General features: G+C 32.0%; 2 protein-coding genes across 7 annotated transcripts; one reads left to right on the top strand and one right to left on the bottom strand.

Annotated features, from left to right (window-relative positions):
- Positions 1 to 923: 923 nt before the first annotated feature.
- On the bottom strand, positions 924 to 12,884 carry LOC134283107 (signal recognition particle 9 kDa protein-like). Of its 3 annotated transcripts, none has more exons than XM_062765547.1 (4): positions 12,795 to 12,884; positions 7,643 to 7,739; positions 2,302 to 2,370; positions 924 to 1,634 (listed from the first exon to the last, which is right to left on the bottom strand). In XM_062765547.1, the coding sequence occupies exons 2-4, from the start codon at positions 7,712 to 7,714 to the stop codon at positions 1,536 to 1,538; spliced, it is 240 nt and encodes a 79-aa protein (XP_062621531.1). In that variant the 5' UTR covers positions 7,715 to 7,739; positions 12,795 to 12,884; the 3' UTR covers positions 924 to 1,535. The 3 variants fall into 3 exon arrangements, with proteins under 3 accessions (XP_062621531.1, XP_062621530.1, XP_062621532.1); XM_062765546.1 differs by lacking the exon at positions 12,795 to 12,884 and adding an exon at positions 12,132 to 12,172; XM_062765548.1 differs by lacking the exon at positions 12,795 to 12,884 and adding an exon at positions 11,500 to 11,516.
- Positions 8,379 to 27,196, top strand: LOC134283106 (vasodilator-stimulated phosphoprotein-like). 4 transcript variants are annotated; one of them, XM_062765544.1, is made up of 11 exons: positions 8,379 to 8,570; positions 18,694 to 18,859; positions 19,172 to 19,337; positions 19,642 to 19,714; positions 20,756 to 20,793; positions 21,625 to 21,917; positions 22,021 to 22,164; positions 22,505 to 22,623; positions 22,948 to 23,076; positions 24,042 to 24,190; positions 24,502 to 27,196. In XM_062765544.1, the coding sequence occupies exons 1-11, from the start codon at positions 8,566 to 8,568 to the stop codon at positions 24,528 to 24,530; spliced, it is 1,311 nt and encodes a 436-aa protein (XP_062621528.1). In that variant the 5' UTR covers positions 8,379 to 8,565; the 3' UTR covers positions 24,531 to 27,196. The 4 variants fall into 4 exon arrangements, with proteins under 4 accessions (XP_062621528.1, XP_062621527.1, XP_062621526.1 ...); XM_062765543.1 differs by lacking the exon at positions 8,379 to 8,570 and adding an exon at positions 12,971 to 13,104; XM_062765542.1 differs by lacking the exon at positions 8,379 to 8,570 and adding an exon at positions 14,322 to 14,683.

The raw sequence follows: 27,196 nt of genomic DNA, 5'->3' as shown, positions 1-27,196 counted from the left end.
AAGGAGTAACTTTATTCTGGTCACTCATCTGAAAAGGTTAGGTCAACTTCAGAATCATTCTGTGTGGTAGCATGCATATCTATATGTTTAATCAGAGCAAGTTTGCTCCATGAAAGGTTAATACTGTAGATCACTTAATTTTCGCGACACCTTATTTTCGCAAGATAGTCATTGACTCTTTATTAGCGAGACAAAATTTTCACGAATTGTGGTCATTGCTCTATATAATCTTAAGGAATTCTATTATACGCAAGAATGAAATTTTCCCGAGGATACCGTCTCGCGTAATTACGCGAAAATAAAGTTCTCGCGAATAAAAAGTGATTTACAGTATTAAACTGCTCCAAAAAGTTACCTGATCATTACAGAATATAAGTTAAAATGAGAACCTGAAACAGCTGACAGCTTTATCCCTTGATACATCATCAGTACTAATTTGGCCCAGATAGGGCATGAAGTTACACTAGAATGAAACTGCTCTGCAAACTTAAACCTAGCCACTTGTCCAGGGAAAATGTAAGTGAAATCCTGCATAGGAAGCAACATCAGTTGATACATCATCCATGCAAGTTTGAGTCAGGTAAACCTTATAGTTTCTTGTTAATGGACCTGCTTCAAAAATTTAACTTTTTCACTCATCTGGAAAATGTAGGTCAGATCCAGCATCCCAGCAAGAAGTATGCATCAAGAAATGTATCATTAGTGCAAGTCTGGTCAGCACAGTTACTTCAAAATGAACCTGCTCTAAAAACTTGAATCTTTTTACTCAAAGATCTTGTATATCATATTTGGTAGAAATTGGTATGGTAGTTCAAGAGAAGAAGCTGAATTGACTGTGTAATGCATGATGAAGGAGAAAAACAGGTCAAATCAGGTCACTGAGTTTTGGGTGACCTAAAAAAATTGAATGAAGTTTATGCTAGGTTTCAACAAACGATGGGTACATAAATTTAAAAACAACTAAGAATAATGTTTCTATTAATTTAAAAAAAGAAGAGTTTGTCTTTTATTTTCAAGTATTTTATTTTCCGTCACTCATCACCCATACCTGAAATCATTTGCTTTTACACTGCTGACTTTCTATTACAATTCTCTCTTCAGATGCATTATCCAAATATACATGTAACATAATATAAACTAAGACAAAACTATGTACAAGTTAGAGACCTGATAAAACAACTACCTACAATTTTGACCTCTTACAAAATGTGACAAATTGAAAACATATTATGGAGTAAATTTCTCCATTCCACAAGAAATGGTTAAAATGATTTACTGGTACATGCATTTCATCTGATACAAAAGGTTTGTATGACCTTTCCATTAAAATTACTTTTTCACAAAAACAATATATGTATTTTAAACCATTGCCATAATGTAAATTTGACACAATATCCAGAATAATGTATATTTCACAAAAGATTCAAAATTTCTTTTACAGGTTTCTTGTTTCTGTATATCTGTCTAACATGATGCAGCTTACACTTATGTACAACATTCAAACACAACACATATCTCCTTTTGGTAGAACAGTATTAGGATTTTTCTTTTGATGCCATATGTCTCATCAACTGATTTGTCAGTTTTTCTAATTTCTTCACATCCTGAGCATGTTCTGTTCGGTATTGAAAGCACTGGGAAAAAATATTAAAACATTAAATGTAGTACAGTGTAATAAGTATAGAATTTATGCAAATCATTAGAAAGTTAGCAAGATTCCAATTTCACAAGGCCAGTAGTGCAGTTGAACTTTGGTATCTTAAACACCTAGATTGTCATGGATTGTACATTTGAAGTGATTTTAAAGTCACAACCTTTTTTCACCATCTTCAATATCACAAATTCTTGGACATCTCAAGTTTTTTTTCCTTTGTCCTATTGAGTTAAAAATAATAAGGCTTGACTGTATTTCCCTGAGGCAAAACCAAAGGAAACACATGTAGCCCCATATGCAGTCCTGGTCAAAGGGAACTGAAATCATGCTAACTCCTTCAATGATTTGAGTTAGCTTTTGGGGGTATAGATTAGCTCACTTAAATTATGCACAGCAAAATGATACATAGGTAAAATCTAGTAGATTATGGATAACCTGGTTATTAGCTCCCCTAATTAGGCTCAAGAGAAGAGACACATCATCCTACTCATTCCAGATTCTTATATATCATTGAAATTCTACTTATTTTGTATTTTTAACCTATGAGGCTTCTTGATTACTCAAGTTTTTATAATCCCCAATAAAGAAACTACAGTTGATAAAAATCCTGTTATTTTATTTGTGTATTCACATATTTTATTTCTTACCACATGATCATCTGTTATCTTCACATTCAATTTCCCATCACAGTGTCTGTACTTGATAACAAACCGGCACTGAATATAATAAAAGACAACAAAATTATAACAATACAATAGCACTTCCTTGTAATATTTTAAAATCAAAATAAAAATATCTTTTTACGTTTGTGAATAAGGCCAACATTAAAAACAAGAGGCCCATGGGCCTTATAGGTCACCTGAGCATTATTCAACAATGATTGAATTTGATCCATGTTTTAAGCCAGATGCTATAGCATTTACAATTTGGCCATCATAACTATACACTTAGCAGTTCCTTAGTTTGGTTTCTTTATACCCATAGGCAGGGTGGGGGAACAAAAAATGCATTTCAACTAATCAGTAATATTCAGCAATAATCAGTAGTGTCGCTACCACACATGAACCCTTGACTCTTTAAACATTGCACTATTTTTGGAAAGGCATATAAAAATATTTGATTAATACCAAGGAACACATTTCAAACAATTCATTCATTTTCAGTATATAAGTACAGCCAACCCCCACCCCCCCTCCCTCTATGGTACAACTGACCCTGGGCCTTGAAATTTACAATTCTTGAAGATTAGGGATTACTCATAACTATATAGGTAGTTCATCTGCTTAAAACCTAGGACCAAAGAAGAAAATATTCAAAGATTTAATGTTTTTTCACTTCACATGTATAATCAATACAGCCCCGCCCTAACACCAGAATCCTTGACCTGGGGTCATAAAATTCACAATTTTGGTAGAGGCACTCTTGTTCATCATAACTATGTACTTAGTTAGTTTATATAAAACCTAGGAGCAGAGAAGAAGATTTTCAAAGAATTCATGTATTTTCACTATATAATCAATAGAGCCCCGCCCTAAAACCAGAACCCCTAACCCTGGGGCCATAAAATTCACAATTTTGGTAGAGGCACTCTTGCTCACCATAACTATGTACTTAGTTAGTTTATTTAATACCCAGGAGTAAAGAAGAAGATTTTCAAAGAATTCATATATTTTCACTATATAATCAATAATGTTTATTTTATGACACCATAACCCCTGACCCTGGGGCCTTAAAATTCACAAATTTGTTAGAGGCACTCTTGCTCATCATAACTATGTACTTAGTTAATTTATCTAATATTCATGCGCAAGAAGAAGATTTTCAAAGAAATAATGCATTTTCACTATATACTTTTTAGCCCCGCCCTAGCACAAGTGACCCCAGGGCCATTTAACAATTTTGGTAAAGGACTCAATGCTGATTACAATCATGCAAACAGTTTGACTGCTTGATGTCCAGGAGTAAAGAAGAAGATTTTTAAAGATTGCATTAATTTTAGTGGTTTTGGCCCCACCCCCCAGGCCCCAGGGGGGCAGGGATCATGAAATTCACAATTTTTGTTCCCCTTCACCCATAGATGCTTTGTGCCAAATTTGGTTGAAATTGGTTCAATTGAAAATGTTCAAAAGTTTATGACCAACTGACGAACGACGTACGATGGACGAGGACGGACAAAAACAGATAGCAATAGGTCACCTGAGTGACTCAGGTGACCTAAAAATGATTTGTTTGATGTATTCCGATTACCCCTAACCAATCATTTTCTTTTAGCACTCTGAAGTTTTTAACATTTATTCATTTTTTTAAATTCCCATAGAAATAGAGATTGTTTCATTTGAAAGCTAAGGTATATAAGTTCTCTAGGATGCTTTTTGATTGAAAGTTTTTAAAGCGATAGAAAAATTAACTACCTATCACCCCATTTTGGAAAATGATGGTTGGAGTACATCAAACAAAATATTTTTAATGATGGTCTAATTTAATATTATTACTCCTTTGCTCAAAATTTCCATTGATTGATCCACATGATGTCAATACCGGTATATTTTTTGCGAAAAGGTCTCTGCTAGTTGTTTTATATGAAGAGTCTTAGACAGAACATGTTTGATGTCTAACCTCTCTACTCTCTAGACTTTTTCTGTAATTATGGGAAGCCTCTGCACTTAGATAGTTAAAAATTGTAACTTCTATTGCTTTCAGTTTCAGTGTTGGGTATTAGTGGACATTTTTTGGTTTACTGCATCACTGTTATATCCAAGTTCTAATGGGAAGACGATTGAATAGCATTATTCAATCATTTTTCCAAATCTCACCTTACCCCAGCATGAAAAGTGTAGAAATTCAAAATAATTAAAATCTGTTGTGAACCAAGGCGCCCCTTGAAATCTAAGATGTCATACCTTCCGTTTTTATATATATATACAGTAATATGATATATTTAAAACATGCTAATTTCAGGGATTTTTCATTCTTATTTGAATGGTTATGGGTGTATTCAGACACATTTAGGAAAACATAATATATTGATAAATATATTAAATACACCATCATGAAATCAAGCGTCTGCTCAAAAAACTTAAATATGGTCACTCGTTTGAAAAGTTTAGGTCAAATACAATATCTATGTGGTAGTTTTCAATAGTGAAGGTAATTCCATCATATTAACAGGTTGGGACCAATCGCCCAAATAGGATATAATAGTCCATTTGGGATATAATATCCAAAACGGGCTATAAATTTACAGTGCAAAAAATGAAAATTTTTATTTTGGCTATAAATATCATAAATCCACATCAGGACACTTAAAAAGGAATAATTTTTGGTTGACAAGTTTTTCTGTATGCCCATTGTTAAGAAGATTGATCCCTCGGAAGTTCCATGAGTCAACCAAAAGTTTTTCCGTTTTAAGTGTCCTGATGCGGATTTATGATATTTATAGCCAAAATAAAAATTTCCATTTTTTGCACTGTAAATTTATAGCCCATTTGGGATATTATATCCCAAACGGACTATTATATCCCATTTGCGCAGCATTGTTAAGGCTTGAATAAGGGGGCGGGGCCTAATTCATACGGGAAAAGTTTACTGTGACGTTACACAAAAATATGACTTTTATGTATTTCTCATTATACCTGAAAATGAAATAGTTTGCAACTTTTAACTGTATTTGCATAATAAACAACAATAAAACTTATCAATGCATTTAAAAAACTTGCTGGTTGAATCCCATGTAGCTGGTTATAGACAAAGCACTGATCGTAATGAACTTGTACACATGACGTCATTTTGGTAAAAATGATGTATTCATGTGCTGTGACAGGCAAATTTAGGAATTTTTTAACAATGAAAAATGCGTTTTATTATTAAACGGAATATTATTTATCAGGTTTTAAATAGTCGATTAATACCAATGTATATCCTTTGTTTAGTGTGATAATTCATTAACTCTCAAGAGAATGTATTTAAATTTATTAATTATGTCGTGTTTTTATGTGCAGGTTACATATATTTTACAATGAGATGCCTCATAAAATCGTACTTTTGCAAGGGCATACACTTAATAGATGTTAACAATTTTTTGAATAATTATAGATAAAGGATATTTTTCTTAACTTGAAAAGTGCAGCTGCTTTCTTTAAATCATGGGTGTGATTTTATAAGCACACAAAATATTTGGTAAAAGTCAAACATAATTCGACATTGGCTTATTTACCTGAAAATTTAACTATTAAAACGCGAATTCTATTCAAAGCAGCAGCACTTTTCAGAAACTACAAAGTATGCAGAAACAATTAATAGCTTGAATTTTTAATTTCAACTAGGGTATGCCCTTGCGATATTGAAATTTGTTCATGACCTACATTCAGTACACGAACTATGCATTCGTCACGTGACTGTCCATCGATGGGACCAAACTTCATACATTGCAGAGTGGGTTATACTATGCTATTTCCATAAGTATTTGAGTTCTGTGATAATAAAACAGCTTCATTTTTAAAAATTCATTTTTAAAAAGGTCCCCCTTTTTTCATGTCTATTTTCCATTGATTTCTCATAGTAGGCCTTCACAGTGCTGTGTGGGCGATTGGTCCCAACCTGATTAAGATCAACCATAAAATGGCATTCAGGTCCAGCACAATCGCTTGATTAAGCTATATAGCTTTAAAAAGCTATATAGCTTTATTAAGCTATTTAAAATAGGTTAATAAAGCTATTTATATGCAGTTTTTAACAAAAACATTTTTAGAAAGAAACAAAAAGTCGCAAGTATTTGACAATGCATATATGTACTTATGGCTATCAAAAATACAACCTAAACCATAGAAAGTTCTAACATTGCTGTTGTTGAATACTTTTAAGCAAAAGATGAATTTCCATTGTTTGTGTAACTGCACTATTATACTGAGTGCGGTGAGGCGTGAATAAGTATGATTGCTTCTCATTGTGTTGAACTGTTACTAATCAATTATCCTGTTGGCCATAACTGACCACCTTTATAATTTCATTCAAGAGATAACTGTGTGTTCACTCATCAATAGCCCCCAAACTTTTAAAACTTTGAGTTCAAAGTCTCTCAAGGAGACGCAATTTGGTGAGTGATTTTTACATGCATTGTATTCAGAAGAGTTCAAAGTTTAATATTCCCACTGCACCAAGGTGCGACTTTTTGCACATGCTGAAAAAATAAAACATTTAAGAAAAAAGTGTGATAAAATAGCTTAATCAAGCTATTCCGAATAGCTTAATAAAGCTTTAAAGCTAAATCAAGCTATATAGCTTAATCAAGACATTGTCAGGTCCAGTCCAAAGACTATTTCTACCTACGTAGGTATTAATAGCTACGTAGGTATTTAAAGCTACCCAAAGTAGCTATTTTTACCTACTTTCTGCTTTACCTCCATTTTGTGGCCAAATGCAGGAACGGCGCAACATGGTGAGCACAGAATTTCTTGATACAGTCACACTGATGATGAATATGACAAAAATTTGGCCAAAAAATAAAAACTTCGTATATTATCAATTTTGCATAGAAACTAATGTAAAATTGCTGATTCATAAAGTAATAATTTTTTGGCCAAAATTTTGTCTTATTCATCATTCAAAAAATATGGTATTCACCATGTTGCGCCGTTTGGTCTTTTGGTCGCAAAATGCATAAATTATATAAAGTAGGTAAAAATAGCTACTTTTGGTAGCTTTAAATACCTACATAGCTATTAATACCTACGTAGGTAGAAATAGTCTTTGGACTGGACCTGATTGTGCCGGACCTGGCATTGTCAGATTTTTTGAGTGAATAAAATCAATTTAATGTAAAGTACTTGTGATGGCATGAACTTGTATGTGACATATAATTAGGCAAATATTATCAGCGGATTATCACAGGCGCTTGTTTCATACAATAACACTGTACATTATTGTATAGTAGCTAGCATACTGTATGAAACATGCCATACATGTCTGACTAATTAAACTTTTATATCATACCTTTTGCGGGTCATTCAAATATAAGCGTTCAGCTGCTTTTGAAAACTCTTCCCATGACGTTAAATATGTCATATTGGAGTTATAAGGACGATATTGCCTGCAACAAAACAATATGTTACATTTGCAACGTGCCAGTCCTGTAAACCGGAAGTAAACTACATATGATGATCATACTAAAAGACGGTTAAAATAAGATGTTAATTTTTATTTAGGTATTAGTGAGAGAAAAAGAAATGTTTTGTAGATTTTGATATATTTTTTGTCTAAAATGCTTGGCATGGATTATTTCATGAGTTTTATTGAAATAATATTACAGAAATTTGTATTTGTAAAGTTATATACTGGTATAAACATAATTACAGTTTATTAAACTTAAACCATTCCATAGTTGTTCGCAGCGAATATATTTTTATTAATGCGCATAATTTTTTTTATCAAAAGTATTCGTTATACTATGTCATTGAATTACATGTATAATTTAACGTTATACAGCCTGTTATAGGCCTTACGTTATTTATCGTTGCCCTAGATCGTTTTCTGTTATTAGAGTTACCCAAGATTTTACTATTTTCTTTTCAGAAGTTAATAACACAAAAACACTTGTTCTTGTGATACAATAAATATATTTGATAAAGAAAGAACAAAATTTAGCACTAACTTCACGTTTATCTAAGATTCGTTTACTAACAAAGGTTTCTTAAAGAAGCATTCTTATTTTTCCCATGATTCCGTATTATGTCAAAAAACATGGCGTCACTTTTGTGTTGAGGAAGGTATGTGAGATAATCAATCCGGAAACTAAAACGTTTCCTGCCGATGGAGAAGTAGGCCACTTGATTGCTTTGCCTGAGTGACTTATTACACTTAAAAAGCAGACGTACTGAATGTCAACAAATATCGCACTACAACGGAATTCATAAATTATGAGGTGAGTTATGAAATATTCTTCATATCACAGCCCAATGCAAAAATGGATAAAAGAAAGCTCTACGAACATGACAAATGCATAAAATTGTTAGTCATAAATGTGTTATTAGAAGACGTGATTTTGTAAGATTCTGTTTACGCGGTGATCACAAGTCAACAAATCTGTTATTGTGCTAAAGAGCACCCTATGTACCGTAAATTATAATTGAGTGGTGAAATATAGTTTGAATATTGAAAAGCTAGATGAGTCATTATATGAGTTCAGCAAAGAGATATTCTGCATTCCTTTAGACTTCTAGCCAAACTTTTAAAAATAATCATCAGAGCACTTTTCCATTTATAAATAACCATCTGCAGTGCAATTTATTTTTTTATGTATAATGTAGAATTACATTTTATTAGTATTACCAAATGTTTGTTCATAAACTAGTACATTATAAAAAATATGAATGCTTTGCATGCATAAACACATTTAAGAGTTAGCATTTTTATCGTAAAAAAAAAATTTGAAAGAAATATCCCACCCTCAACTAAACTGTTGTTGTTTTTTTTTAGTTTAGGGTACATGGGATTAAATTTTTCTGGATTTTTTTTTACAATTAAAACTTATGACTCTGCCACTTATGTGCATAAAAATACTGTTACGGAGCGTAATTAAGTTTAAAATAATGCATTACATGAAGATCATAAAAAGAATTAAGACAATTATTTAATGAAAAGTTTTTGATTGATATAGCTTATCAGAAACATTCATTATTTTTATAACACTGTTCATATGATGACCAGTGTGTACATCTTTACATGTACTGTACATATTCTTTATCTTCATGATCTGTGTCAGGTGTTGTCTGTGATCAATTTATATATCAGGTAGAACAATTCATTGATGATTCATGGGTTTTTTGTTGATATGTATGCTGTTTTGGCTAGATATTGTTCATATAGTCATTTAATCTTTAAAACACTTGCATATACAATTAAATTTACAATGTAAATACTGGTAAAACAGTGAGTCAGTGTAAGAAATATTACATGTAAGTTATTGGCTCAACCTCGATCAGTTTTTAAAGAATCCACTGGAAATAAAAAAAAAGATAACAGCTGAGGGCAGATTTTGCCCTTGTGGGAAAGCACTGGATCACTTCTACAATATATAAATGTAAACATGGTAAAGAGAGGCTGAATGTAATACATGCAAAAACATATAAGTGTTTTAGTTAATCTCATTTAATATCTGAGAAATCCCACAAAAAGTTGCAACAGAAAATTTATAAAGTACAGTTCTGTTGATAAGAGATGTCTTGAGGTCATTTGAATAAGAAGTTTGTGCCTTCTACTATTTCTGCTATTAGCAGACAGTTTCACTGACAGAAGTGGAGACTGATTATCAGAACTCCATTAAAAAAAAAGAAATTATAAATCTATATTCATACTTAGTATTTGAAAAGTATTTCACTTTTTCCTTCCTTTAATATAATAATAGAATCTGATGTATACACTCTCATTTTTAATGAAATAGTACTGTTTCATTAAGATTTAAAACTTAATCATAAAAGATTCTGTACATTTGATTTAGTTAGCATAATTAGAAGTGTATTCTTGTATTAGGAAGTATGCCTTGCAAAGTTTGATTTACCCACCTATGTTGAGTCACTTAGAACAGTGAAACACTTCACAGTAACTAAGTTTATAAGTCAGTGCAAGTAGTGTCAAATGTTTAAAGCACTTCCTGGGGCAAAATAAGTAAACTCCTTCTAGTTCTAATGATGTTACAATGAAAATTAATTTTTTGTAGATATCTACTTATCTACAATATATACACTCATGTAAATTTGTATGCATAGTTGTATGTGGAAGATTAATTTAAGAATGAAAAAGAAATTATAAAACCAAAAATTTAACTACTGTACAGAGTAATAAGAATGTAAACCAAAGTCCAAGCTACTGTGTGGTATCCCAAATTGTATCATATTGTGGTACAATAAACAGTTAAACTATTCTGGTGCATCTTTTAGCTTTATACATTATTGTGATAGATTCACCTAAATTCAGAACAGAGAGACATAATTTTTGTAAAATATTATGAAAAGTGATATTACAAGATAGTCTCAGTTTATCATGATTTAACTAACTACATGAACTAGGTAACTCCCTAAACATTAATTGACAACATGTACCTGAAGTTAGATATACTGAAAGATATATGCACATGTACATATAACATTTGCTTTGATTTAATTAAAAAAAAAAAGATATAGTACAATGTATTACACAATGTATGAAGTGCACAATTTTGTAGTCAAAAAGTTCAAATTCTAAAATAATTCAACATGTTCAAGTGAACTGATATTTACTAACAGTGTATTTTTGAGTGAAAAATTTATGTGAAAATTATGTGAACAGCTGTAATAGATATTGTTTCAATAGTTTTGTTAACAGTGTATTAAATTTATTTATTAGTTTGTGAAAACAAATACATACTATTTATAACAGATGAAATATAATCAGAAATACTAATTAAATCTATAATTAAAGCCTTATAATATAATGGTTTGTTTTTGCAGTTATATGTTGAAAATAAAGAATTTATTTTACAGCAAAACTTGTTTAGTACGAACACGGATATTGCGAATTTACGGATATAGCAAAGTCATCTTGGATCCCCAGCAATATAAATTTAATGAATTTCTTATACAGTTACAACGAACTACAGATATAACGAAGTAATTTCATAGGTCCCAGTGACTTCGTTATATAAACCGAGTTTTGCTGTACATCATATTTGACTAAATTCACATGTTGAAACAGTGTGTGTATTTGGCTTTATTAAATGAGATTTTCTCTGAATCTAATTTCCTTGTTATAAATATGTTGTGTTTACATTCAAGAAGAAGTCCAACTCATGACAAAAACTGAAGATAAGAGACAACCTTTTAGTTTCCTGTCGATGATTAAAGTAGAAAACATTTCAGACTGTATATTCTTGCAGTGTACTGGATTATGAGTAACACGCTTCAGATCTTGCTGCAATAACATGAAAGCGGCATCTGTTCGGGTTCCCCATGAAATAAATAGAGAATTCAGAGACTGATTCATAATAAATCTGAGTTTGTCGACTCTTTTTTTTACTTTTACATCCCAGTCTTTTGACTCTTTTTTTTTTTTACTGTTACATACCATTTTCTGGGATTGATATCTATATATATAGAAGTGCAAAAATTAATATTTCAGCTGTCTCAGCTTCAGCAATCTGTGCAAAGTTATAAATAATTTATTTGTAACATCAGTCACTTTTACCACATAATTGAATAAAAAAAGTGTACACATAATGGAAAAAAAAGTGAAGTGTCTGATTATCTTTGTATGTACCTAAAATTAAATGAAAGCGAACACTATACTTGTAATATTGCTGCAGTTAAATAGCAGGAATCAAATTATTAATTCCTATACCAGCAAAAACATATCACTAATTTACAAGCAATTTATTATGGATTATATTACTGATTTTTTTTAAAAAAAGTATTTCACAGAAAAATCAATGATTACCATTCTGAAGACTCACTTGTTTTGTTCCCAAGATTGTTCCATTCATTCCAAGGCCTCTGTCTTTTGATCAGGTCTTTATTTTTCAAGTGGAACTAGGGGAGTTAAGACCATGCAGTCTGAAATAGCTGAGCTTAAATGTTGGTCAGATGATTTTTGTATGATGGTGTCTAGTCCAGAGTACATTTTTATTCAATACTTATCTGACTTCAACATTATGGCTGAGATATTCAGCCAGAAAAAAGGAAATGCTCAATTTAAGTTCAGCTGCAGAGTAAGGCACATGTTTTACTAGATAAGTAGATAAATCGGTCTCTGAACTAGTAACCAGTTGTTTGGAAAGTTTACTTACACACTCTCTTTCTTGAAACATAATTGTTCAGAAATTATACAGTGGCCTTTCATATGGAAAATAAGGATTTGGACATGCTCGTTTTGATGGACTAGTTGGACAATTTTGGCAAGTGTCATGCCTCCATTGTGTTTAAGTATTATTTGAAATTCTTTAACCACTGATGAAAATACTCAGGTCATAAATATTTTTAGTTCAAATCTTTAATCTATTATTGCAGTTTTCATTCAGTTAGATAATTTGCATATGGCGTTTTTTGTGGATTAAGTGAAGGAGAAAATGCAACAGTGACTTGTAATTAAGTGCTTGTTTTGAAACTGCTTCACATACCAGTAATTACTGTCTATGCCTCCAGCAAGAATTCTATTTCATCAATCAAAATTTGGATTGTTGTGTCCATTTGGATTTCCAAATGAAACTATAGGAGATGATCCAGGAACAGTATTTTTTTTATCAGTAATTTCAGTGGCACAATCTGGTCCTGTACTTCCAGAAATGAACACAACTTACCGTATCTGAACTGTTTTCATAAAATTACAGCTCTAGAGACTATCAAAATGGAATGTTCATATGACAATCCATATGACACAATCTCAACTGTTCATAGAGAAGATGAGGAGCTCTATACTACTCCCTATGGGTAAGCTGAGTATATGTGTATATATACTGTATTCAAGTCTTCTTAGCATGTATATGCATATATGGTTATCACTGTGACTTAAATTACTAAGGTGGCACAATTGTTTATCTATAAAAGCATTAAAAATCAGAAAAAAGAAGAATTTCTTGCAAGCTGTATGTAGAAACTGAGATTATATCCATATGTTAAATGTGATGAGATACTGTTTTTATTGGGTCACGAACATATTTGTTTTTGTGGTGATTGACATAGTTGTAGCTGTATGATGTATTTGTGTTAGTGAAATGCCAATGATTTGGAATGTTTCCTGCTGTTTCATATCATGAATCAGTTTGTTTTAAATGCAACAAAATACTAAATGTTAAGGATGGATTCTTGAGACAAATTGTTGAGTGAATCAGACACAAGATAATAATTGGCTCTCAGCAATACAATGACCATTTAAAAGATGAATTTAAAATACAATTCAGTTTGCTTGGATGCATTTTTCCCACATATACATGTAGAATTAGATGTTAGAGATTCTAATGGAGCTTGTTCATATTAGAAATGTACCACTTCCAGGACTCATTGTGATTCTGTTAAAGCATTTATTTCCTTTATTTCCATGTTATTGTACATTTCCTCTGATTTGGCCCTATTTATGATGGAATTGGTTGGTAAAAAAATCCACGAGCTATATCAGCTGATTGTTGGGCTCCAGATGAGTTTCATGAATGACTTGCAGAAACTAAAATTTTTTGTTGGATTTGCTGCAGGAGAATAGATTGTAGATATGAGGTAGTTTATTGATCTGTTCTCATTTTAAGTGAAGAAAATAATAAAATTAACAGCTTTGAATTGAGGACAGTGATTATTTTATTAATTTAATAGAGCATGGTCCAAGTTTATGAAGAATATTGTAATTTAGTACCGATACCAGGGTCTCGATTGGTTAATTAATGTAAAGTCAAGAGAAAATTCAGATCTATAAACTAAGATTATTAATATGTTACCTTTATTTGCTAATTACATCCTTTAATAAGGACTCCATATGTATGAGGAGAAAAGTCTGAATAAAAGATTTCAACTAACTCCGATTTATCTGTACCACACTCAAGTTAATTGAAACAGCTTTCTTTGACAATTGGTTGAATTGACAGGAAGTAAACCCATTGCAGGCTTACACCAAATTATTGTAACAAGGACATTTTCTTACGACCCTAGAGGATCTCTGTGGTCACTATTGATTGTATGATTGTGGTTAGAACTTTGTAGGATTTGGACAATGATATTTATAGCAGACACTCCACAGTGCTATAATAATGTATATACATTTGTAAGCGTACTTGTATATGATAAAACGGATTAGTTTTTCCTCGTACACCAGAACACCAGGAAGTATTCATTTGTCAGTTGGAGGTATTTTACTAAGCTTGTGTGTCCTTTGGAATCTGTACTTTATGTGATCAGCTGTCAGGAGACTCAGCTGGGACTGTTTTACTGTGATGAGTCGTAAATACAAGTCTAGAGAACTGCCACCAGTACCGGGTCAAGATAAGCCAACTGCCCGACCCAACCCCCAGGATGGACCTGCAGGGTTTGTCATTCACTTTCTTTGGGGTCTTTCTCAAATTTTGGGTATTGCTTGTTAATGCTGATCATGGAAGTGCTTTACATAACATGTTTCTGGTTTAAGCGTAGTGCAAAATATGTGTAGCTTCCTTTCTCTTGACTAGCTTTCATGAACATATACATGTATTTTACAACACCCCTTATTGAGAGGAGGAAACAAGGATTGTATGGTTTTATTACAATTAAAAGATTTTAAAGTGGATAACTTACATTGTATTTGATGTAGATAAAGCTGTTCTCTAGAATGTCTGGGAAAGAGGAAATGGAAATCTGGTACAAATTTTAATTATGGTTCCCTTTTCTGACATTTAATACCATCCTCAACAAGGAACAGGGTTTCATTATTAAATTATGAAGATATATACACAAAATATATCAACTAGAACCTAGGGAATAAAACATCAATGACATTCAGTCAGGTTGCTCTATATTTAGTTTTATACAAATCTTCTTTCCATAACTTCCTTCCAGCTCTTGACAGGTTTTCCTGTAAAGTGCATATTACTGCATTCTCTGTTATGTGAAGTTTTGTGTCTTAAAGATAAAAATAAAAACACATGGCATTGGAAAAAATGTGGCATCAAAAATTATGAATTCTGTCCAGTTTAATTATTCAAGAACAGGCAAAACACAAGAAGAATTGAAACAGGTTATAAACATACCTAAACAATTATATCAAAATGACAAACATGATCCTCACTATGATAGCATAAATATGTATGATCTCTCTCTCCATAAAGTTTATCTCTTTAAATGAAAAGATGATTAAATGTTTAATAAATTGGAGAAAAAAAGAGTGATTTAATATGCAATGTAATTTTCAAAAAGCAGAAAAAGATACTTCTCAAAAATCGTAACTTATGTTATTTTTAAACTCTTAAAAATTCCAATTGATATCTTTCAATATTGTCATCTTTGAACATCAAGAGAAAGTTCAACAATACATGTATGAAATATAATTTAATATAGATAACAAAAGTTGATATTTACTAGAACCACACAATTTCTGGTAGTGAATACTGATTATTAGGGTGCCTATTTTTCAACATAGAGTCTACTAGATTAATCAAAATATTTTGATACTCTCAGTTTGTGACACTAAATAGCCATCATGTTTGTCATATTTGAGATGTCAAGGACTTGATACTGCATCATTGATACAATACAGTGTACATTAGCCATTACATTACTCAGGTAACACAGAGGTGTGTTTACACCTGTAGAACCTCAGCATGCCAGGAGTGAAAGACAGAAACACAGTAGTGAAACTATCTGAAGGGGAGGTCAGAGATTAAATAGGCTGATTATTTAAATGACAAAACCTCATAAAGAGACTTCATAAAGAGACAGGAGGTCTTGTCAGGCCAGCTTTCAGATATACCCTTAGATACACTAGTATACCGGTAGATTACTTGATATATACATTGTATAAGTTTACCAGTAGATATACTAGTATACAAATTGTACAATTTCTTGTTGACAGATTTACTACTACTGTGCATAAATACATGTACAATTTCACCAGCGGAAATTTAGAATTTCCTGTAAACTAAATATAAGTACGTATGTATGATGCATGAGCAGCTTTAAGTCCTTTTAGTAAGGGGTCAGAAACTTAAATTGTTTATCATAATTTCATTGTTTACCATAATTTGATGTTGATAGATATTTCTGGCTGGGAAGAGGGAGGAGGGGGGGGGTGTTGATCTGTGGTGGGTGATATATTGCAATACTTATAAAGATACCAAATTACTGTGCTTATATAGGTATACAGTCTAGAGGTTCTTTTTCTGGGAAATAAGGGTTGTGTTATTGTAGTGAACACACTGACATCGAAGATATGAGCAGTGGACATTTATAGTTCCTATAATCTTGTAGCCAGTGCAATAACTTGCTGTTTTGTCATGTCTTGTGTGTATTTACCGGTATGTATTAAAATGTGTAAATGTTGATGTTAAGTTTGAATTGTGCAATGATCTATATTACCATAAGAGTGTAACCCCATTTGAATTATACCCCCAACCCAACCTCCTGTTACATGCATTTTAATCTATATTTCACTCTGAGCTTCAATTTCACAAATTGAACACCTTTAAAAAAAAGTTCATTCGTAACTAAGGGAAGTGTGACAGGTCTGACTTGAAAATAAAGGAAATTGAGCAAAATTTAATGCACAAATTTGTCATGCAAGCACTCTGTACTATGATTTAATCAATATTTAATAACAGGAAATATCAGATGAGTAAGATTTGTGGCTTTTTATAGTTGTGTAATGATACTAACTAATAAGCTGTTCCTTTTCCACATTGGAATACAATACAGGTTATCTGTATTCAGACCTTGTTAAATGGCAGTTAGAAATGTTATGTTACCCGTACCTGAATTTTCAGGTGTGTATTGTCAAGCCAGATGAACTAAAGAGATATACCATTATTGTTATATGTCAGTAGCAAGAATCTTAAGAGCCATCTGTAATTGGACAATCAACCAAATATATTATCTTTCAATGTGTTGATTTTATGTAGTCTTCTCATACAATGTTTGAAATATTATGTTTCGTTGATAAAGTGCATTTCTGAGTTAACAAAAGATATACATGAAATAAGTATAGTGTTGACACTTGTTTTATCTTGAGTAGCTGAATATTTTAAGAGTTTAGAGTGATTTGTGGAGAATTTTTCAAAACTAAAAGAAATATGAAGGATCTTTCTGGCAATATGTATTTTCACCCCAGTCACCTGGTGAGGTAGGTTAAAGGTACTTGGACACAGATTTGAAGTTAATATTTTCTCATTTTTTCTGTATAATATCACGAATTATATATTTTAATAGCATTTCACACAAAAATTAATTAAAAATCTTATTTCATTTAAAAGTTATTATTTATTTTTTGGTGGGTTTGATTGACACATCATTGCATTTTCACAAATTTTAACTTTATTCTTAATCCTAAGGAAAAGTGGCAATTTTGTTGTGTTTTAATAAGAAATATTAAAACTTTTATCAAGAAAAATAATTTTATTCAGAGTAGAAATGTTAGAAAGCAAAACACCTTCACAAGTATCGTCATTCCAAACTAAGAGATGCGTACAGAGTTGAGCAAATCGAGCACACTTGTGTTATGTACACAGTTTTTGTAAACAGGGCTCGAGTTCTGTTATTGTTTATATTTAGAATTCACCGGGTGCGTTCAATCGTCACAGTTTGCTTACCACAACTGCACGGACTGACAATATATTGTGTGTTTGTTTTCCTTTCGAACGTGTCTACTCTGAATTTTCTGGATTATAGTATTAATATTTTTCATTTATATAAAACGGATTTTTTCCTAAGGATTAAGAATAAAATTAAATTTGTGAGAGTGCAAGGATATGTCAACCCCACCGAAAAATTTGAAATTTCAATATCTTTTAAACGATTTTAATTAATTTTTGTGTGAAATGCTATTAAAATATATAAGTCGTAATATTATAGAGAAAATAATAACTTCAAATCTGTGTCCAAGTACCTTTAATGGACTTAGGGTCAGTGTATTTTTGCGGGACGATAATTAAATGGATTTCGGTTAGATTGCATAAACCCTGTCAATGATATCAGATTTGCTAATGGAGAAATTCAAATGCAAATTAACTTTATTTGGACATGAAAAATATTTAGCATGCTCTAAGGTATGAAATGATAAATGAAAATGGAGGCTTTTAAACCTTTCTGTACTATTTGGAATGCCAAAGGTATTTGAAATATTTACTTATCATATTTGAAAGTTCATTGAACCACAGCATCAACTTTAATGTGTGTATAGTTAGTAAAGACAGTCAAAAGTTCTAGCTTTAATAAGCAATACAGATTACATTTGCTTAACTCCTAGGTGTTTTATAGCTAAGGACATTTCTTTGTTAATCTTTCAGATTGATGCAGTTGTATGGGTTATTAAAAGCATTAAAACAGTAAAATGAATTTGTATTTTTATTTCAGTGAGGTCCCAATAGCTTCAGGCAGGGCCAATGTCATGTTATATGATGATGCCGCTAAGAAGTGGGTGGCTAGCGGCACATCTCAAGGACTCTCCAAAGTCCAGATCTACAGACATACCACAAATAACACATTTAGAGTTGTGGGCAGAAAGTTACAGGACCATGAGGTAGGTACCATATTGAGCCAGCATGGCAGGAAATAATATTGAAACTTTGAATCTGAATTCTTGATTATAATTTTTAGCGATTTATACCAAAATCATCTACAGTGCAGCAACTTTGATTCCTCCTTTAAGATAATTCTTTTAGAGGGAGGGGGAGAGTCCTTTCAGTCAGGTTTTGTTTTAATTAATTTTCAAGCTCTCGTTGGAAAATGTACTTTTATACTGTTACTCGGAAAAAAAAAAAAATGTAGAACCTGTTTTCTCCTCCTCTGCAATAAAAATTTTCTGTTATTAAGTAAAAACTGTATTTTTCAGGTGGTCATCAATTGTGCAATCATACGTGGGCTGAAATACAATCAAGCCACACCCACATTTCATCAATGGCGAGACAACCGCCAGGTTTATGGTTTGAACTTTGCCAATAAAGAGGATGCCGAATGCTTTGCTCAAGCCATGGCTACTGCTTTAGATACCATCAATAGTAAGTTATCAAAAGCATGTCTTAAGTCACTGGTATTGACAGTAGTGCTAGAGTCTGGTATACAACAGCAATGAAGTTTTGTATAGATATTGTGATAACAGAGAAGAAATCGAAAAAATAGTACTTGTTAGTCACGTACATCATTACCAGGTATATTCAATGCCATTATTCACCAATACCTTATTTTTATGAACATGAAATATGAGTAGCTTTATATGATTCATGAATCAATAAATAAAACCATCTTTTAGTATAAATCTAAAGAAAGACTCCATTGATTTCCTGTTTCATTTTTGCTTCCCAGATGCTGGTAGGCCTGGCCCCCCTGTTATGCCACCTCCAGGGCCACCGATGCAGCCCCAGCAAAATGGACCAGAGTAAGTAAAAATGTCACTGATTACACTAAAGCAATTTCTTATATTTATGAAAAGGCATTTACATGTACAATAGTCAATGGGTGACCTTTAGACTGTTTTTATTGAATATTACATGCCATACCTTTGATGTACTGTAAACCAACTATTATTCACGTCTTCTTTTATTTACAATTTGTCAGTTTGAATTCAATCTTCATGACCGAGAAACAATTCTCTACAGATTCTACACAAATTTTTGGTTCGCAGATATTAATATTAGCCATTTAAAGTAGGTTGCAGAACTCGCAATTATTCTTGCACAGGAATAAAAGTTGGTGTACAATATACTATTTGCAACATTGATAACACATTTTTTCGAAACTTTTTCTGCTATAGAGAACCAAATGAAAAGTAAGTCTGAAGTTTGAGGCTCAAATTGTTACACTTTTAACACATGGAAAATGACAGTTATAAATTAACAGCATTAAAGAATTCACTGTGTTCTGGTTGTGTGTTTTCACATTTGATTGCATATGGTTATGGAAACATCCTCTTCATGAAATGTACTTTGTTTTAATAAGGTTGAAAAAACTGACAAATCATTTCAGTACTGCTTAAACATGTTAAAGAAGATTTTCAGAAATTACAATTTAAAAAAAAAAGGAAGGTGGAATTTAAGTGTTTGGATTTTTTTTTTTTTTGCTCTTTTGATAGATAGGCCAAGTTCAGTAGAGAAGAAGTAAATCAGGCTATAACATAATCAATCAACAGAAACATTGTTTTAATGTAGAGTATTTAGTAAGAGTGCTTGCAGCTTTCAGCCAGTTATTTTCTCTAACAGAGAGGAGTTAAAAATGATAAAAAGCAGAGGAACACAAACAAAAAAAATGATTATTAAGAGAGAAATACAGTTTTCTTTTAGTTTGAATCGTATAATTTTTATAAATCTATTTGCTGATTTAAAAAACCATTTTGGTACAAAATAATAGAAGCATATTTATGCTGGCTATTGTGTACATGCACATTATGAATTTTTTTAAAAAGACTCTTTTATTTTTGCAGTACTGGGGATTATCAGAGACACCCATCAGGAGGAGCACGTAAGTGAAGGATATCTCCTATGTTTTTATATGTAATAATATTTTTTTTAAAAATCAGCATTGAACTAGTAGTCACTATTAACTGACCTTTATGAGGTAGGGAGCACTTTTGTGACATCTCCACAGTGACCTCTTCTATGTTAAACTACTAATCTATTCTTCGAGGTTTATAAAAACACTATAGTGGCCAAAGAAGCATCTTTGATTTGATGTTCTTTTATAAATAATAATAAACACTATTTAGCCTCTTGGAGCAGGTTCATTTCCAAGTTTTGAACTAACTTGCATAGTTGACCACAGTTTTGTGTATGATGCTGAAATTGAGTTTTGTTTTTGAAAAAAAAAACAGACTAGGTTAAATCTTGGAGGAGGTATATATTTGATAACTATAAGATCTACTTGGACCAAATTTAATTGGATGATGAGTGAAGGGATGCCTACAACATGTATTGGTGAAGCATAGAGTGATGCATCTGACCTATGTACGGTATACTGAGTGAATAGTCCATTCATAGATTTTTGATCAAGTGTTTGTTCAAGTGAATAATTCCTATGTAACTATAGCTCCATATGAATCAAATTTGATGATGCATCTAGGTAAGAAACAAACAGTCTTGTGTTGGATACTGAATCTGAAATACATTAAAGCTTTATATATAGACAAGATAAATTTATTAGAGCAGGTACCGGGTAATTTAATTTGATTGACAAATGATAAATTGATAGTTGAAACTCAAACTCAGAAAATGAAAGAGGATAAAATGTTTACAGCTTTGGTATTTTTAATGTTTCAAAGAAAAGTCTATATTTGCTATATTTTCACTTTTGCAGCCCCATCTTCTCAGTACAGTCATATGCAGCCAATGGAGCAGGCCCAACCAAACATTCCACCACAGGCACCACCGCAACCACAGGCCCCACCAGGACCACCCCCTGCTCCCGCTGCCCCTGCAGCACCACCGGCCCCACCAGCCCCGGCAGCTCCCCCTGCCCCACCAGCTCCAGGAGCCCCTCCTCCTCCAGGGGCACCCCCACCCCCTGCATCTGGACCCCCCAAGGCTCCAAGTGGAGGCGGTGGAGGATTAGCTGCTGCTTTACAATCAGCAAAGTTAAAGAAAGCACCTGTGAGTACAGCCAATTACTCATACAGAGATTCCCAATTATAAATTATACTAAAAACTTGATTAGATAGTGTTTTTTGAGGTTTAATATGTTCATTTCTTGCAGAATGAAGAAAGTAGTGGTGGCAGCAGCAGCAGTGGCGGTGGTGGCAGTAGTGGTGGTGGTGGTGGGGGAGGAGGGGGAGGTGACTTTATGAGTGACCTCGCCAAAAAACTCGCCATGAGAAAGAAAGCATCTCAGAATGATATGGTAAATATTCTGTAATTTATGTCTCTCTTTTCTTTACAAATAAATATTTTAAGGCAAGAGATTGGAGATTGTACAAAAAAAAAAAAAACAATGTTAATCTAAAAATGTCCCTATTAGTATTACATGCATGCGCTATCAGAAAAGGACTGGACTATATGTGTTACAATAAGTTTATGAATTGTTAAAGAATGATTTACTAGGGAGAGGGCTAAAATAGGCTTTGCCTGCTGCCCCATCCCATTCACTTATGTGAATAAAATTTTGTATAAATAAAAAAAATAATGATTTACTACAGTGTATTATCCCTCTCTAAGTATGTGCCATGTTATTTGTTTTGTAGCAGAGTGAGGGATCTACTCCCCCAGAGGACAGAAGTAAGCGAGGGGGATCCCACCCCCCACCACCTGCCCCTGCCAAGATTGTAAACGGAAGCACAAATTCACCCACACCAGTGAGAAAGTAAGTCAAGTAAACTTTCAAATATTGTTTTGGTTAATTCAGAGGGAGGGAGTTTGAAAATTAGTCAGTCATTGTAAGTATTCATTCAGCAAGTTTATATACTTTTTAAAGCTTAAAAAACTATCATTTTTGATGTGTCAGTTTTTGCTGTTGTAATGCATTGCTTTTATATGTCCCTATTTAGCCAATTTTAAATTCAAGTTTTGCCGTTTTTTTGTGTTATTTGTGGCATTGTTCTTTATGCTTAAAAACACGGGTAGTAAAGTATAGAAGTGTTTATGATAGCTGGCGCTGTGCTGATATCTGATATCTTGGTGTTCGTAGTTCCTCTGCTAGCACCCTTCCCCGGAATTTTGCAAGGACCTCTTCATCATCTCCCTCCATATCCACAGAATTCTCCAATCGAATTTCAGGAGAAGTTCAAACACGACCTTCATTTAATAAAGTGTTATCGTGAGTTTTATTCACAGCAACAATTTCATTTGCTTCTCTTTTCCCCATTTCTAGTTCTGATGAGATGCAATTAGATAGGCTTATGCAGAGTCTGCAAGCATTTGGGTTTGTCTGAATGGAAGAAATAAAAATATTTAATATTCACAATAATTCATATTCCACTTTCTTCATCATTCATACATTTTCTTCAGCTTTGCATGTTTTAGTAAACAAAAGAATGTCTAGAATGTTTTGTTATTTTGTATTTACTTTATATCACATGGGAATATGGATATGGTGTCAGTATTTAATTTTGGATGTAATTTAAAAAAAAAATATTTTTCCTTGTTTTTCTTCTACACTTAATTTTTTATTGAAACTTAATATTACATGTAACTGCATGTTACTTTCATCTAGAAAATTTCATAGATAAAACTATTGTTTCTTTGAATGAATGTTAGTTGAATTTACTTTTTTTTTCACTTGCATAACTACCCGGTATTATTGTATGTTTTTAACACCCAAACAAGTAAATGATACTTTTGAGTGCCTTTGCAAATAAAAATTGTAACACAGCCATGCTCTAATGATAAGTAAATTAACAGACATGGGTCTCTGCTTTTTATCATCTACCTTAGTCAATCATTCAGTACATGTATTACTGTGTTTATGTGTAAACAATGAGTATAAATACTGTAGAAGTACTTTTTTCCGCATGGTATTAATTTACGCTATGTACGCGGTCACAAATAATCCGTGGAAATTTGTCCAAGCGTACTTAATATGAATGTAAGACACATAGTGAAAGTCTAGAAAATCCGTGTAATTTTCCATCTGCGGATTAAACAGAAATTGTGATTCCGCGGAATTATGACCCCGTGGAAAAAAGTACGTCTACAGTATATAAATGTATTATTTTGTTACATGAAGCTGCTTTAAGTTTCAATAATTAGAAGATATTCTGAACACCTGTTTGATTTTGACAGGCGCCAGCCTTCATTAACGGGTCAGGAAGCCACTTCCTCCTCTCAAGTAGTTACCAGTAATGGGCCGAGTGACTTGGAATCTCTGAAACAAGAAATCCTTACAGAAATGAGACAAGAAATGAACAAAATGAAGTCAGAAATCATTGCTGGTAAGACTGCTATTATCCTGCTTATCACCTCTGAAAGAAAGAGAACATTGCTAGAATGGCCATTGATAGTATTTATTTGATTTACCTGGAGATATTAAAACAAAAGGTGTCTAGGGTTTGATGAGATGCATCCATTTGTCTTTTGGGGGAAGATTTGAGTTTAGCATCTCATATTTATAGTATTATCTTAGAATTTCACATTTAAGGACAAAATGCTCTTTAAAACCATGTTTCAAACCCATTTAAATAGTCTTGTACATGTATTTGAAAATGCAACCATGTATTCATAAATGGGTTCTTGTTTTTTGTAGCCATACAACAAGCAATGAATGCTAGATAAAAAAAAAAAACAGTATACAGCTATTGTGGGCAAATGGATGTGTGTCTGAGTATGCAGGGCAAGAGAGAAACGAGACTGGATATGACCAAATTATATTGGTGCTTTATTTTGACCAATGAGTGGAATTATTGACTGGTTGTAAACCAGATAAAACCACATGTGATTGGTGGCATTGCTGACCCTGTGATGTGTGATCTGATATCTGCTGCTGGTACTACCACAGAATTTTGTAGAATTCAACACAGACATTTTTTCTTCTCCTTGGTGATTTCTACTAAAACCTCATTGGTGTCTATACCCACATACCCATATTTCATTTGGAAGGGAGCCAAAAGGAAGTTTGTCAATCAAATAGGAGGCTATTTTATTGGCCAGTTTTGTATAAATCATTTTATCTGAAAAAAAATTACTTAAAACTTGTGCAATGATCCATAAATGTATTTAGTTTCTGTGTATGTGTACAAGTTAATATGTAATGTTGATAACAGTTACCAGTAACTGTTGTTACGGTAATTTTTTTGTACTGTAATACCACAGTATAATAATTCATGTATAGTTATTCATTTATGCATGAACATGAAGAAGAAACCATAAATATGATGAAATTTCATTCTTTCAGAAAAGCAATGTTTTTGCTGGCTTGAAAAATGGGATGTAGATTAGTCCTGGTTATTTGAAAACTTCTTTTTATTGTTTACAACTCATGATTTATTTTTTAATACTGATTTAAAGTATTAGTTATTTATACCCAAGTTACTGCTTTATATTTTGCTAACCATAGTTTTACATTAGTTCTTTTTCATTTGATAACATTTATGTAAGATTTTATGTGATATCTGATCCTTACAAATCATGCAATTTACTCCAGAAATATATGTAATTGAAAAAATATATGTAATTGAAAAACATTTTTTTAATCACAACTTAAACAGTGTGTATAGATTAAAATTACTCAAAAAAATGATAACATTTTAAATTTGGTTTTCAAGTTGACAAACACTTGAGGAAGATTTTAAGAAAATTATATTCGATAAAGGATATAGTCTTATATATATTTCAGAAATTTCAATTTTCCATTTAAAGTGGTTAATTTAATGAATACCAGGTGTATGATTTTCAAATAATTTTCAAGTCTAATCTTCAATTTTGTGATATGGGTTATACTGTATGAATGTTGCTACTTGAACAAAGCTTGAATCATAATGTAGAAGTTATTTTTCTTTTTTTTTTTTAAATGTAGAAGCAGAAAGATATGCTTATGAAATGATTTTTGCAATTACAAATCATTTTACATCAAAAGATGTCTTATTGGAAAGTATTTTAAGTGAAAATAAGGCCAAAAATTTATCTTTGGATCCCTGAAGCTGATTTCTCTTTGCTCAAAAATCATGTAGGTCTTAGCTTATTTTATTGGATCTCAAGAACAGCATACATGTTTGTATTGTGCAATGTAGACCAGTAGTGCTCAAGTAGATTTGGTTTATATAGAACAATCCTTCAGAATTGTAAACTTGTTGATATTAAAAATATTTTTAAGTTGTATAATAATGAAAAAAAACTTGAAGAAAGTATGGGTAAAATTATTCTACAATCCTAGTAAATGGAAAACAGGAAAATTCTCAAGATTTTTTAGGGGGGTAAAGGATTTGGAAGTTAATGAGAAATACAGCTACAAATACCTGAATGCTTTTGATATTTGTATTCTGCTTTAACACTTTTTTTGCATAATGAGTTCCTTCTTTGGGGTAAATCATTTTTACCATCTTTTGCACCGTAGTTTTCTTGTATGACGTGGTTCTCATTTTTTGATATTGGTTTCAATCACGTTTCATCCTTGGCAACTAAATATTAATGTTTACCTTTTATCATTTTCACAAAGCATCTGTAGGGACCATAACTTTAAAAAGGTGTTCATTATATGTGACTGAAATTTTATATGTACCTGTTTTCAGTCATTTATTAATTCTAGTATTTTCTACAGTGGATATTAAGTGTACATGTCATTAAAACACACAAAAGGGAAATGTTTTTCTAGACAGGAAAAAATAATAGATTTTTAAGGAAAAAAAAAAGATAATGGTCTTCAGGAGGTAAAATTGTTTTTTTAAAAAAAAATGGCAGGAAATTTATTTAATTGCAGTGACCCGGTCCTTTTTATTCAGCATTAACATTCTAGGATAACATTGTACCTCTTAAACAATCCAGGTTCTTCCGTACAAGATGTTTGTATGCTATTTATTGATATGTGTTCTGTGATTGATAGAACATTTTTTGTGTTATTTTTATAGCTGCTCAGTGGAAGTGCTTAAATTGACATACAGTACATGAAAAAATGGGATTTTAAAAAATTCTCATCAATATATATATTCATTTTACTATATGAAATGCTACAGAAGACCAATCCCTTTGTAAAAAAAAAAAAAGATATTTATTATACAAGTTGCACTTGACTCGAATTAACCTTGTGAATGGTTTAATGTTATCACTATAATTACAAGTATTTTTTAAATGTTTGAACCATGTACTGTTCATTCTATAGTAGATGATGTAGTATACACACCATAATGATGTTCAACTGTACCCTGTAAATCTGTGTTACCATTGTCTTAATGTAATACTTGATAAAATTTAAATATCTGGCTTATATAATAAATCTGTAAAAATGA

The sequence above is a fragment of the Saccostrea cucullata genome, unplaced genomic scaffold, assembly GCF_032062105.1.
Source record: "Saccostrea cucullata isolate Sc308-1 unplaced genomic scaffold, CSIRO_AGI_Scuc_v1 ctg326, whole genome shotgun sequence".
NCBI classification, from domain to species: domain Eukaryota; kingdom Metazoa; phylum Mollusca; class Bivalvia; order Ostreida; family Ostreidae; genus Saccostrea; species Saccostrea cuccullata.
This window is presented reverse-complemented; position numbering and strand designations above follow the sequence as displayed.

Bases quoted from the DNA above. Each gene is read 5' to 3' on its own strand.
- LOC134283106 (XM_062765542.1), top strand. From the start codon at position 14,592: ATGAGTCGTAAATACAAGTCTAGAGAACTGCCACCAGTACCGGGTCAA. The intron at 19,338-19,641 runs GTAAGTTATCAA...TTTGCTTCCCAG, and splicing joins TGCTTTAGATACCATCAATA to ATGCTGGTAGGCCTGGCCCC. The intron at 20,794-21,624 runs GTAAGTGAAGGA...TCACTTTTGCAG, and splicing joins ACACCCATCAGGAGGAGCAC to CCCCATCTTCTCAGTACAGT.
- LOC134283107 (XM_062765546.1), bottom strand. From the start codon at position 12,157: ATGGAACAATCTTGGGAACAAAACAA. The intron at 7,740-12,131 runs GTGAGTCTTCAG...GTTTTGTTGCAG, and splicing joins CAATCTTGGGAACAAAACAA to GCAATATCGTCCTTATAACT. The intron at 1,635-2,301 runs GTAAGAAATAAA...ATTTTTTCCCAG, and splicing joins AGATAACAGATGATCATGTG to TGCTTTCAATACCGAACAGA.